The sequence below is a fragment of the Coturnix japonica genome, chromosome Z (assembly GCF_054131305.1).
Source record: "Coturnix japonica strain WE chromosome Z, WE-NBRP24, whole genome shotgun sequence".
Taxonomy (NCBI): Eukaryota; Metazoa; Chordata; class Aves; order Galliformes; family Phasianidae; genus Coturnix; species Coturnix japonica.
In genome coordinates this window covers 28,058,668-28,071,514 of record NC_140702.1, presented here as the reverse complement: position 1 = coordinate 28,071,514, position 12,847 = coordinate 28,058,668, and the positions used below count along the sequence as shown (strand labels likewise).

Sequence of the window (12,847 nt, the reverse complement as noted above, 5' to 3'; positions counted from 1 at the left end):
GCAAAGTAGAACAGATAGCATCAGATGTGTGCGCATAACATCTAAAGCATCATTCCAGTTCCTGATATCTCCCAGGCAAATAGAAGATGTGCAGTTTGCACATTATCCTTTTGCAGGAAGGCTCCACCTCACATCTCGAGTGCAGATATATATCAAAGCATTTGATCTTCTAGGTCTTCAGAACCCTGGGATGTAACATAATAGAGGACAGGGTAGTAGTTTTGAAAAGAGAAGTTCACAGTTCTCACTGCTATATGTGAGTTACTAAAGGAATTAAATTTATTGGTAACTGCACAGGTACATCCAAAACCCAAGTGGAAGATTTTTAACCTATATAAGCACAGAAAAATCAAACAAGATACTGTTGGAAATTTCTATAGTTAAAAGATCACACCTAAATTACAGTCAGTGGTTTTAACTTGAAGCACAAAAGAAAATTCTCCAAAGCCAGAGGAATGAGAATGATATTTATTAGCTTCCAGAAAAACAGTGTTGTACAGAAGAGCTGTTGCTCCATTGTATAAAAGGAATATTTCTTATTAATAACATTCTTTCAACTGTATGTACTATTTGTTTCTTGATGTTTACAGTAGTTTCAATAAATCATTCCCAAAAACTGGCTGCATCCAAGCTTGACTTAATGTTATGCATATTTTCCCGACGCTGTTTGGTATAAATATTTGCCTCTCCTTTCTGCAGTCGTTGTCTCAGAGCAGACTTTTGTTGTTTTGTCAGCTGACGTTTTATCTTCTTTTTCACCAGTTCCTACAAAGAAAGAATTCATTAACAGAACTGTCTGAAAAGCATTTGATACTAAGACACAGCACAGTGATCCTGTATTTTCACTACTAACACGGACATGCAGCAGGGATCCTGAATGGAGGCCACTATGTGACAAGCCGGTGATCCATGCCAGGGTTAAACTCAGTGTATTCAAGCCTGACCCCTTCAGCCCTCAGCCTTATGCTGTTCTGCATAGATCACTGTGCTTCAGGGCAATCTCAGCCAGCTCCTCGTAACAGAGCAGCCTGCAGGCAGCCCCTGGCTGGTACCAGCAGTTATGACTGCTGTGTAACTTCACCTTTACCTAATAAAGTGGCAAGAAGTTCTCATGAAAACATTATTCTCTGTGACAGCAGAAATGATGAACGGAGGTGTTTCCATATAAGACAGTCTGACTATGGTTTGATTGACTGAAAGGGGACAACTTCTGCTACAGAAGAGGTCCACACGGTGGGCGTGTGGCCTGGACTCCAGTTTGATGCTACGCTGTTCAAGGCTCCAGCATCTAAAGGGGTATAAGATTACCTGCGCTATTGTTTTCTTTTAGTGATAGTGCTAATAAGTAGCATTTTATCTAGCTCAGCGTTAAGTGCCTGAATTACAACAGACCAATTAAAAAAGACAAACAACAAAAGAACAACTACAGTAGTTTTAAGAAACGTCATACTATTTACTCCTGTTTTCATTCTGAGTTCTACTACGCATTGTGATGGCAAAAGGTATCCATAGTAAAAATCAATCCATCATGTAATAGTTACAGCTGTAAATTTGTCATTTAGAACATGAAGGCACAGAGCTGTGTCAGACTGATGCTGGGAGACCTGCAGCCTGTGAGACAGCTCAGGGGGTCCCACATGAGGCAGGAGCACAGAGGGACCAGAGAGGACCAGGGGAAGTGAAGTGTCATGGGCTGACTGCAGCACCCACTGCACCTTCACATATGCTGGCTGAGTGGGGTTAAGGTGGTTTTAGTTTGCTTTCAGTAATTTGCTGCTCTCTACTGTTATCAACAAGCAATACATTACATTAATCTTGTTTACGCTGTGTCTGTTTCACATCAGAATTTAACAGTGAGCTCTTTAGAAATTATCTGTTTATTCTCTTTAAAAATATTTCTTAAAAATTCCTGAAGAAAATTTAACAGAATTAGCTAAAACTGGTCCACTAATGTTTTCCTTCTGTCAGCAAAAGAGATGCCATCCTCTGCTTTTTACAGATAGTGCCCTTAAAGGCAGCTTCTCTCCTTCTCCCACTGAAGCAAGCAACGATTTTATTCATAGCTCAAGCACAAAATCTTGCAAAAAAACCAAATACCAGGTATTTCTGATATATAACCATAATGTAAACGTGCAGAATTCTACTGCTTAACCTCAACATGCAAGTCCCATTTGTCTTTCCACCATCCTAGACTTAACTATAATCAAAACCAGAAAAAATTCAGAGTAAAAAAATTTACATTTTGCTACTTTTCTGATAGTTCACATTTCTTCCTTTAATAAAATGGGAGAAGTCCCTAGAAGATTTCTACAAGCACAGCCAGACACTTTGTTTTGTCTGGAATACTTTATTTTCTTTAACTCATACTGCTTTTGCTTTGGCATACTCCAAGTTATGACCATACCTACTACTATTACCACTATTACTTATGCATGTCCTTCTCTGTGTTCAATATGAAAATCTGTTTTAATATGTTTCTCCATGGAGAAAGCTGTATAAACAACAGAGAAGCACTAGCAGCAGTCACAGTGGGCCCTACTGCAGTGCCTTTGTTCACTTTAGTTTTGTAATCATGTCCTTATGTTACAAATAGCTCATATACATACTCTCCCTTTAGTTCTACTAATTACTTCTAGCATTCAAACTTTCAAATAAGACTTATCAACAGGCAGAAACATCATTTAACTCAGAGTATGAACATACAAATGGGATGACTGGCAAACTGGATAAACAGGATGTTTATATGGCTGCACCTCTTGAAAGCCCTCTCCTGACAAAGTGCTTTTATGTTTCTTTTAGAAGAGAATATTAGGTACTTCCATGTCATTTGAACATTTTCTAACAAGTTTTATGTGCAGAATAAACATACACCCTCCAAACACTGACAGGTTTCGAGAATTACATCATGACCACTGCTACCACCTAATGGTGAACGGAAGTATAATTTCAAGTAACCCCTATAGAAATGTAAAGCAATTCTGCATACTTCAGTTAGCAAACTAAGGGGGAAAAAAACAAGCAAAACCAAACATACATAAAAATCCAACAACTGAAAAAACACATCAGACTGCACACCCCAGAGATTAAAGAACTCCTAGTAGGTCATCCTGGCTTTTCTTTACCCAGTTCCACAAATCAAATCCAATTCTTTGTCTCCTTAAGAAGATACAAAGCCATTCTCTACACTAAGAATTTGAATGACTAACAAATGTGAAGTCCTGTACAAATGTCTTGAGACAACTTCCAAGCATGCCATTTCTTGATACGTTTATTTACACATATAACTGTCCCTTTTTCCCTTCAAAAGGGAAATGTACTTCTTAAAATGTAATAGAGGTAGCCATACTGACTAATGCACAGACTGTGGTTGGAGAAAAGATGTTAGATTCTGCTGTAAAGCCTCCTGATTTATATGATGCTGGAAGTTAAATTCAAATCATTGAAGAAACCATTACTAAAATGAGTCAATATAAATGTTTCAGAAAAACAGGAAGAAATCTCTCAACAGAGCAGGTTAAATCTTCACTTAAATATTCACTTCTAAAATACAGTAACATTAATTGTGGAGCAGAGTTCATTTTTAGTAAAAGAAATGAAAGAACAGATCATATGACTTACACTTGCTACTGTCAAATTAAAGTCGCTTACACAAGCGCAGAGATTTTGTAACAGAACAAAGAGCAACAAATGGAGTAAAGTGTCGGATATAATTCACATGTCAGCAATTAGAAAATTATCAGTGCCATTTGTCTATGACCATGTAACTGACATGCACATGGTAGTAATCACTGAAAACCAAATAATTCCAAATGGTATTTTTAGAAATACATACTAAAATCAACATGAAATTTAAGAGTTAATTAGATAACAGTAACGTAATAATAACAGTAATAATTACCGGTGGAATGGTTGAACAGCTCCCAAGACTGCTGACTGATGTGGTCCTTGTTCTTGCCTTGTTCTCAGCAATATGAGGCATGCTATCTTCATTTCTAAAATATGCAAGGTAATGTTTTATTCCACCTAGCAAAATTAACACCCTATTGCGTATGTGATCGTCACATTTTAGCCATAATATTTTTGAGATACAGTTTGAAAACTGCTAGCAAAGCATCTAAGTACTACAGAACATTTCTATTTGAAACATTAACAGTTCAACACAGGCATTTATGACAGGAAGGAAGAACCACTGCACAACAGGCACTTCATAGTGGACACACATAAAGCAGCCTGTTACTACTACAGGACAGGACAACTGCTGCATCATACATATGAAGCCTTACACATACAGTACCAGTTATCAGGAAATATATCAATGCACCATCTTAAGAATAAATTAAATGTTTAGTTTGCACTTTGAGCTATGGTGGCTGAAGAGCAGTTGCATTTTAAGTACTTGAAAAATTTTCATTTACAGGAATGCAGTGCCGGAAACACAGACTTAGACAGTAAAGAACATTATTTACCTGAAAGGCTTAAACTTCCTGTTTAAAGCTGACAAGTCAACCAGATCAGGGCATTCATCACCTTCGTTGTCCTTATCAATGCAGCACTCTCCTTGAGTTGCCTTATCTTCCGAGGTACCTTCAAGCACCCTTTCATGCTCAGAAAACACAGTTACACAACTCTCTGCATCTTCACTGGATTTGCAGTGGACAGGTTGCCCTTCAACCTCATCTAAGGCAGAACTCAACTCTGACAAACTCAATTTTTGTAGATTTTCACTAGTTTCAGTGGCATCAGCCTCTTCATTACGATACATTGCATCTTCAGAGGTTCTGCTATCAGAATCCTCTTCACGTATTAATTCTGCATTATCTTCCTGATTACTTTTGAAGAATCTGAGGTTACTCTCAGCAAATTCTTCAAATTCTGATACCTCTGCTGTATTATCATCCTCATCAGAGACCGATGGGTGAAGTAGTTCATCATCTTCTTGCATTTCTTTTGTATATCCACTGGCAGCAATCTCTATGTCAAGAGAACTCTCTCTCCTGAAAGTGAGCAGTAAAAGTAGGTTTTCTTTCAATACGTTAAATCATCCTGCTATGGATGTGCCATAAAATAAATTCTAACTACCACAACATTAAAGAAGTGTGTACTCTGTTGAAACATACGAGACAACATGGGGCTTTGAATACTTAGCAGAATGTGGCATAACAGGAGCAAACTGCCACAGAGCATCAATATTTATTTACCTAAATAATTTCATTTTAATGTAAATATTATTTGGTTTTAAATGACAAGTGTGTAAACAGAAAAGTAAAGGGTGCACTGACACAGTTATGTAAGTACAATCCTCAGAATGACATGAAAACATACCCACTGCAACAGCTTCACTCTCAAAGTACACAAAAAATTAGTTTACTTTTCAAAATAACAAACAGTATTATGAATAAAACTTCATAGACTCATACAATGCTTCAAGTTGGAAGGGACCTCTGAGAGCTGTCTAGTTCAGCTCCCCTGCAGTGAACAAAGACACCACAGCTGGATCAGGCTGCCCAGGGCCTTATCCATCTTCCTGTTGAAAGCCTCCAGAGATGGGGTATCCATCACATCAACCTGTACCAGTTCCTCACCACCCTCACTGTAGATTTTTTTCATTATGTTTAAACTTTAAAGACAATATTTGAGGAGGAAGTCACCATGTTTGCTACCATTCTGAAAATTAAATTTAAAATTGAAACCTACTTTAATACTCAATATGTCAGAACAGTTAAGGCTTTTAAGAGTGGGAGAAGCTGATTTTGCATCACTGTAACATTTCCTTTGTATTTACCATTTGGATAAAGGTTTGGCATTGATCTTTTTCCCTCAGCTGCAAGCAGGAAGGCAGAGGAGAAAGCAAACCATTTTAAGGCATGTTACCTTTTGGTTACCATTTTAGTAACTGAAAGCAAAGAAGGCAGGAAACCTTCTTACTGTGAAAATAACAAAAATATTTCAAATAGCTTAATTTGGCTTTTCTCCCCCTTCCCAGTTCTCCTGTAAACATCTCAAACAGGCATCAGCTCTTTTCATAAAGCTAACACAAACACCAAAGACTGGGGAACCCAGATTTAGCTGGCATTTTCTACCTGATGTCTTTGAATTCTGGGAAGAGCTCACTCTCATAGTTGAAGCGCTTCTTAAAGAACTCCCTAATGCAGGTAACATCTCTATCAAAATACCTGTAAAAAAGACAGAAACACACACAAAAAAAAGAATCGAAGTCGTTAAATCTATTGGAATGACAAAATCTTATCGTGTACTTGCTTTTTACCCATTTTATTTGCAAGTTAATGGCTTATGAGGGACCTAGAGAAAAAGCTAATTAGCTGAATAGCATACAGTTTATTACTAGGTATTCCTTAACCAAAATAAATCACTCTCTTTGAGGAGCAATTAATTATAAATTTATCCTAGATATTTCCACTCATTCATAAATCAAACTGTACTTGTAATGTTATTTGGGACACATGATAAAAACGGTAGAAGGAGAAGCAGGTTACGAACATAAAGAGGCACAGTTGACTGCTTTCATCAGAACTTAACCTGCTTGTTCTGAAAATACCATTAACTTTTTAACCTACCATTCAGCGTTTGGATGCGATGTTGATATCATCTGTGGAAAATCAATCATAGTGACATGGTCATCATTATCCAGTATGAGATTGAATTCATTGAAATCTCCATGAATCAAACCGTGATTGGCAAGTTTTACAATTAGATCCATTAATTCACTGTAGACAGAGGCAGGATCTTCCACTTGGTGCACCTGGCACCTGTAAAGTTCAAATAAAATATTCTGAACCCTGAAGGACTTGATTAACAGATACAGATAAGCTATACCACTTAAATCTCACAAAAGGACAGAACAATTCAAGTTAGAAAGGAACTCCAGAGGTCTCTATTGTGATGCCCTTCTCAAACATGCTGCTGCTGAACTTTTTTGTGCAGGTAGAAATATTAACTGGTGATATTTTTTAGAGGGACAGGTCTTATATCATAAAATATAATACCCCTTGTTCTTTGAATTTGGAAGTCACATTAACTGGTATCTTCTGAGACTGTTGCTCACTTGAAATAATTTTCATCCAGCACCTCCTTCAGATAAAACTGCAGAACAGGGTGAGCATGGTAAAACTCTACCGCTGATGCCCACATGAAACCACTCTGTCTAAAGGATGGATGTGGAATTATTTAACAAACAAAGGGGATTCAGAATACACTGAAGGCACTTACTTAAAAGGCACTTATTCCATGTTTCTGTTCAACTGTTGTACTTTGAGACAATCACTTTTTGATTAAACTACTTATTTTAGATATTCATTACCATATCAAAACATAGACTGTTTTGTTCTAGCCTGTTAAACTTTAGATCTCTGGATAAGCACAAATGCTACTTTACATTTTGTAGAGCATCAAATACATTCAGCTATGCAACCAAACCAAACCATTCATTCACATACAGATTTTTATTTTTTTTTTAAATCTCTGAAAAGATTCAAATAATTCAAGTATTCTTCTTATAAAAAAAAAAAAAGAGTATACATGATACAGTAAAGAGTATACAAGTAAAGAGAGCAACTCCCCTCACTTACCCCCTCTCTTTTATTGTTAAACACAAGCTCTGGATTGGAAAGCTGTAATCTTACCTAGATTGCCACAGCATGCATCATGAACTTGATCTCAGAATGCGGAGGATATGCAACTTGGTACTGAACACAACAGAATATGCAATTTCTGCATAGAAATCAGCTGTACGACTAATATCTGCATCACACTGCTCTTTCAGTGTAATGCATACTTTAAGTCTACTCCACTAGTTTCTCTGAATAAACAATACATTTTTATTCAGATAAACTGGTCAGAGAAGTAAGGCTGTAACTAACCAGGACAGTAGCCACTGCAAGCTAAGCAGCTTTACTGTGGTCAGAATTCACTCACATGATAAGGAAAAATGCAATCCCTGCTGCCTTACTGAACTTATAATCGTTAGGGTTTCTATGAAACAGAGAATTCAAGCTTCAGTACTTACAAAGGATAGCCATCAAGGAGCTCCATAATAACTGCATGTCTGTTGTAGTCTACAGGTTTTGGAACAGGAAATTTTCTGTCATACAAAGCCTGCAAAGAGTCAACACATTAGAAAAATAAAACATTACATGTATGTTGAACTCCAACATAAGCACATAACTGGTCAGCTTTGTTATCTGTCCAAATATATCAGCAATCAACTGAAATCCTCTAGGAAAACTTGTTTCAGTTTCATGCAACTTTTGTTGCAAGGCTTCATTTTATCACTGGATGCTACATAGTAAGTACAGCATTGATGTTCTTTGAAATGCATAATTTAAGTCTGATAGGAAAACAAGCATAAATTCTATCAGTACCACAAATACAAAGTGATGAAAAGATAGTATGAGAAGTATCTTCCAGTCTATTACACCAATTGTTGACACTGTGCAAATGGCCACCTACCTTCATGTAGGCAAACTCCTTCATTGCTGCTAGCCGGGATAAATACAGCCATGACATTTTATGCCTGTGCTTATGGTAGTCACGTTTATTTTTCAGACTGCGAAAAGAAGTTCTTCCAAGCCTATGCAGTTTCATTGCAAACTGTTGCTCATCTTCATTTGCAACAATATAAATATCTAGAAGAGGAATAGCAACACAGATCTATGAAATAATTGGTATCTGACAAGTCCATAATGAAAAAGTATTTCTGGCATAGCAAGGTCTACCACACTTAGTCCAACAGTAAAGAGAGCTACATTTATGTATTGTCTGTTAGTGACATAAGATGGAAAAAATTTTTGTTGAAGAGATAATGGTTCTCCATTAGTAAAAATACTGATGTTATCTGAAACATCTTTCAGACCAGGAGGTAAAAGTAACTGGCATGAAAAACTGAGACAATTCAAGTTCTCTGACTACAGGTTCCAACAATCAGGATAGACTGGTATTTCTCCAGGCCACCTGTACAGTGTGGGACTATAAACTTCCCTAGCAAGGAAACACAGTTATATGTCAAGCTCCCATGTTCTTAATAACATGCTGGAAAAGCTGCCTACTCTCCACTGACTGGAAGCAAATCCCAAGGGACCAACCTCTTGATTTTAACAACTAGTTCATATTTCATTTCTACCATTTGTCTACAACAACTCTCTTTCTTCAATGATGAGCGAGACAGGCTGTGCCAAATTACAGCCTACGTGAAAGTGAAACCAAGACAGCAATCCAATAGTTTTGATTGTATTTTACGTTATTTTATTTTATGGGTGGAACATAAAAACTGAAGTTACCTTTTTAATAAAATAGTTCAAAATTATTCACAAAGCATGAGACATTTAGCATCTGTCAGCAAATACCTTTTTAAGCGATGAATCAAAATTTGGACAAAATAGTCAAACTGGAACAATGCTCTTACTAATTAAAAGATAAATAAATCAGATGCAGTCAAAAGCCTCATGAAAGGAGCCACAGATCTTGGTGTGTGACAGTTTAATGCTATGACTATCCAGAGATACATTTTCCAAGTTCCTATCAAAATACAAGCAAAAATACTGACATGCTTCCTTCAATAAATAAACAAATAAAAATTACATAGTTTTTTTTAATTACCTGATTCTTTGCCAACACCCATCTGGTTTCCAACAGAACTGATGACTTGCCGGGAAGACAGAGTTTTCAAGGCAAGGTAATCATATCCTGCATTAGTTAACCGATAGCCCTGGACCGCTAAATAAAAACAAATTATAAAACATTTCATTCCTTGTTACGGACACAGTACCTTAAAAAAACAACAACAAAATCCAGTTTTAAGTCTAGTTTCTTGTTCCAACTTATGGTATAAATAACTCAAGTACTACATTTCCTCTTGGCAAGTATCAGCCAAATTTGATGGAACATTTAAATTCCTGCAACTCTTAGAAAAGCTAACTGTATAAAAGATTAAAAGCCGTATTATCAACTCCTCAATGGCACAAGCAGTTATGATACTCCAAATGGCATAGAAATGGCATTACTTTTGAAGATAATTACCTAGGAGATATAGCAGGGATTCAGGATTGTTGTGAGGCTCTAAATCAACATTTAAAACACTGAAGAACGGAGAAAAAAAGGGAAGAAATTTCATGCAAACTCAAAAGTGGGATGCAACTACAAGGTTGAAGGAGATGGGCAGGGGCTTGCTACTTGACATGTGGGATGGACTAAAACTACTTCAGTAACTGTTTCTACTGAGGTGCAGGTGATATGACTGTCTTTTCCAGTTTGTGCACTATGATAAAATCGTAACACGTTTGGGTTGATTTCTGCATGCACCGGAATAATACCTTAACCAACAGGTATTTCATATTTTCATCAATTTTGTAATAGAGCCAAGGAGATTTAACTGCTCTCCTTTCCTCTTTCCTGCCTATGAGCTCTACTGGAATCAGCAGTTGAGCAGACAGCAATATCATTTATTGCTGAACAAATCCAAGCTCCCAGGCTATACCCCACAGAAAATGAGGTTAGCAAGTGGTCCAGATGTCTATGTGTGCCAAGCAACGGTACTACAGCATGAAGAAGGTGAGAGAAGGAGCCCAACACATAAACCAAACTCACTTTTGGTTCGTTCATAAGCCAGGAGCCTGTGTTTCGCCAGCTCTCTCAAAATTTTGTTACAGCCACCATGTTTCAGGCTTGCAATAGAAGCAATCAAGCTGGCAGGAACTATTTCATGGTTCTTCATTCCCATTTCCACCTAAAAGGGCAAATGAAAAACAGGTCTGTTAGCCAGTGTTCAACAGCTGAATAACATCAGATCCTCCTCGAGCCCAAACCACTTCTCTCAGGTGAATAACTTATTTAACTGCTCATTTGTATACAGAATCACAGATTGACCGGGTTGGAAGGGACCTCAAGGATCATGTAGTTTCAACCCCCTGCCTGGCAGGGCCACCAAACATACACCTTTACTAGATCAGGTTGCCCAGGGCCCCGTCCAACCTGGTCTTTAACACCTCCAAGGACGGGGCATCCACAACCTCCCTGGGCAGCCTGTTCCAGGGCCTAACCACTCCCCTAGTGAAGAACTTCCCCCTAATACACACTATCACCTTCACAGCCGCCAGTCGAGCAGCCTGTGACCAGACGCCCCCCCCCCCTGCCCCGCTCACCGCGGTGAGGACTCGGAAGTGCTCCCTGGTCAGGTACCGCAGCATCACCACGTTCAGTTTCCCCATGGCGGCTCCTGCTCAGCCCTGTCCGCGCACAGCACGCCTCATACACCGCTGCGCATGCGCAGATCAGATTTCCCCAGCGGAAACGCAATCCCGACTACACGCATGCGCACGAGCCGCCTGAGGCTGTGAGTCAGGGGCGCTCTGAATGACTCGGGTTCGAATCCCGGGTTCGGCTGTTGGGGTGGGGAAGGGCAGCTTATCCCGTGGGCTGCTTTTGTTGCCCTAAGGAGGACTCGGGCTAAAAGAGATGAAAGCGCATAAAGACACCATTCCTGCCGCGTGCTGGGATCCTAGATTATTTTATCAAGATTTTTAAAAGGCAAAATGACAGAAAAACTGTTTGCTGGGAAGGCTGGAATATTATTTCCCCCCTCCAAACACTCCAAAGGAGAGCAGGCAGTCTAAACTCGTGCTTACTAAACGGGAAATGATGCTACTGCATACGTAGCACTGTTCTGTATTGTATACTACCTTGCAATGATGAGAGCATAGTTTATTCTGTAAAATCAATGACAGATTTGTTGTCCTGCCATTGTTTTTGTAGAAGGACATCAGTGAGTGTGTGATTAAATTATTTCTGCCTTTCAATTTATAACAATGCTTTATAAGAAAGTCTATTAATTGGAATGTGTCTGAGTAAGAAGCAATGGTTTTAAGCTAAAATAGTGTACATTTAGACTAGATATACATAAGAACTTTTTCACAGTGAGGGTGGTGAAACACTGGAATAGGTTGCCCAGGGAAGTTGTGGCTGCCCTGCCTTTGGAAGTCAATTTGGGCAGGTTTTTGAGCAAAGCGATGTAGTGAAAGATGTCCTTACCCACAGCATAGGGGTTGGACTAGATGTGAACTGGAAGGTTCCCTTCCAACTCAGTCTGTTCTATGATTCTATTAAATAATTGTTGATCAGCTTTTGTTCTGTCCTGTGTTGACTGGTACAGAACAATTTACTTAGGGTGGTTCTGCTTGAATCATTCAACATCTTTTGTCACAGACTTTACATTCAAGAACTTGTTTAAGCTGAGAGTGATGGAGCACTGGAACAGGCTGCCCAGGGAGGTGGTGGAGTCTCCTTCTCTGGAGATATTCAAGTCCAGGGGGATTCAGGCTGGACATTAGGAAATATTACTTCTTGGAAAGGGTGATGAGGCACTGGAATGCACTGCCCAGGGAAGTGGTGGAGTTGCCGACCATGGGAGTGTTCAAGAAACGTTTGGATGTTGAGTTGAGGAATATGATTTAGCTGGGAAGTATTGGTAATGGTTGGACTGGATGATCTTCTAGGTCTTTTCCAACCTTGATAATTCTGTGATTCTGTGATTCTGTGATTTGTATAGGTTCTCTTGCTATACATGTTTTTTGGAGGAATAAAGAGGAGTAATATATGTATGTGGAACATCTAATTGTTCTAATCAATCTCAGTGCTCTGAGCTATTGATTTGTAAAAACAAAATGTAACCAGGAGTCGTTTAACTGAATTTGTTTCCTCAGTTTTTGCAGTACATATTCAAAAAAGTATTAAAAGGGATGCAAAAGAGGTGCAATGTTATTTGCCGGTTGATGTATGTGAGTAATGCTCTTGACTTAAATGCATAAATTTGATATGTTTGTTTTAGCTAGATTTTATC

General features: G+C 38.4%; 1 protein-coding gene across 1 annotated transcript; it reads right to left on the bottom strand.

Moving 5' to 3' along the window:
• Positions 1–453: 453 nt before the first annotated feature.
• Positions 454–11,249, bottom strand: RIOK2 (RIO kinase 2). The gene is made up of 10 exons (XM_015849499.3): positions 11,154–11,249; positions 10,600–10,738; positions 9,613–9,729; positions 8,467–8,642; positions 8,024–8,112; positions 6,576–6,767; positions 6,081–6,173; positions 4,467–4,994; positions 3,899–3,992; positions 454–765 (listed from the first exon to the last, which is right to left on the bottom strand). The coding sequence occupies exons 1-10, from the start codon at positions 11,217–11,219 to the stop codon at positions 604–606; spliced, it is 1,656 nt and encodes a 551-aa protein (XP_015704985.1). The 5' UTR covers positions 11,220–11,249; the 3' UTR covers positions 454–603.
• Positions 11,250–12,847: the final 1,598 nt, after the last annotated feature.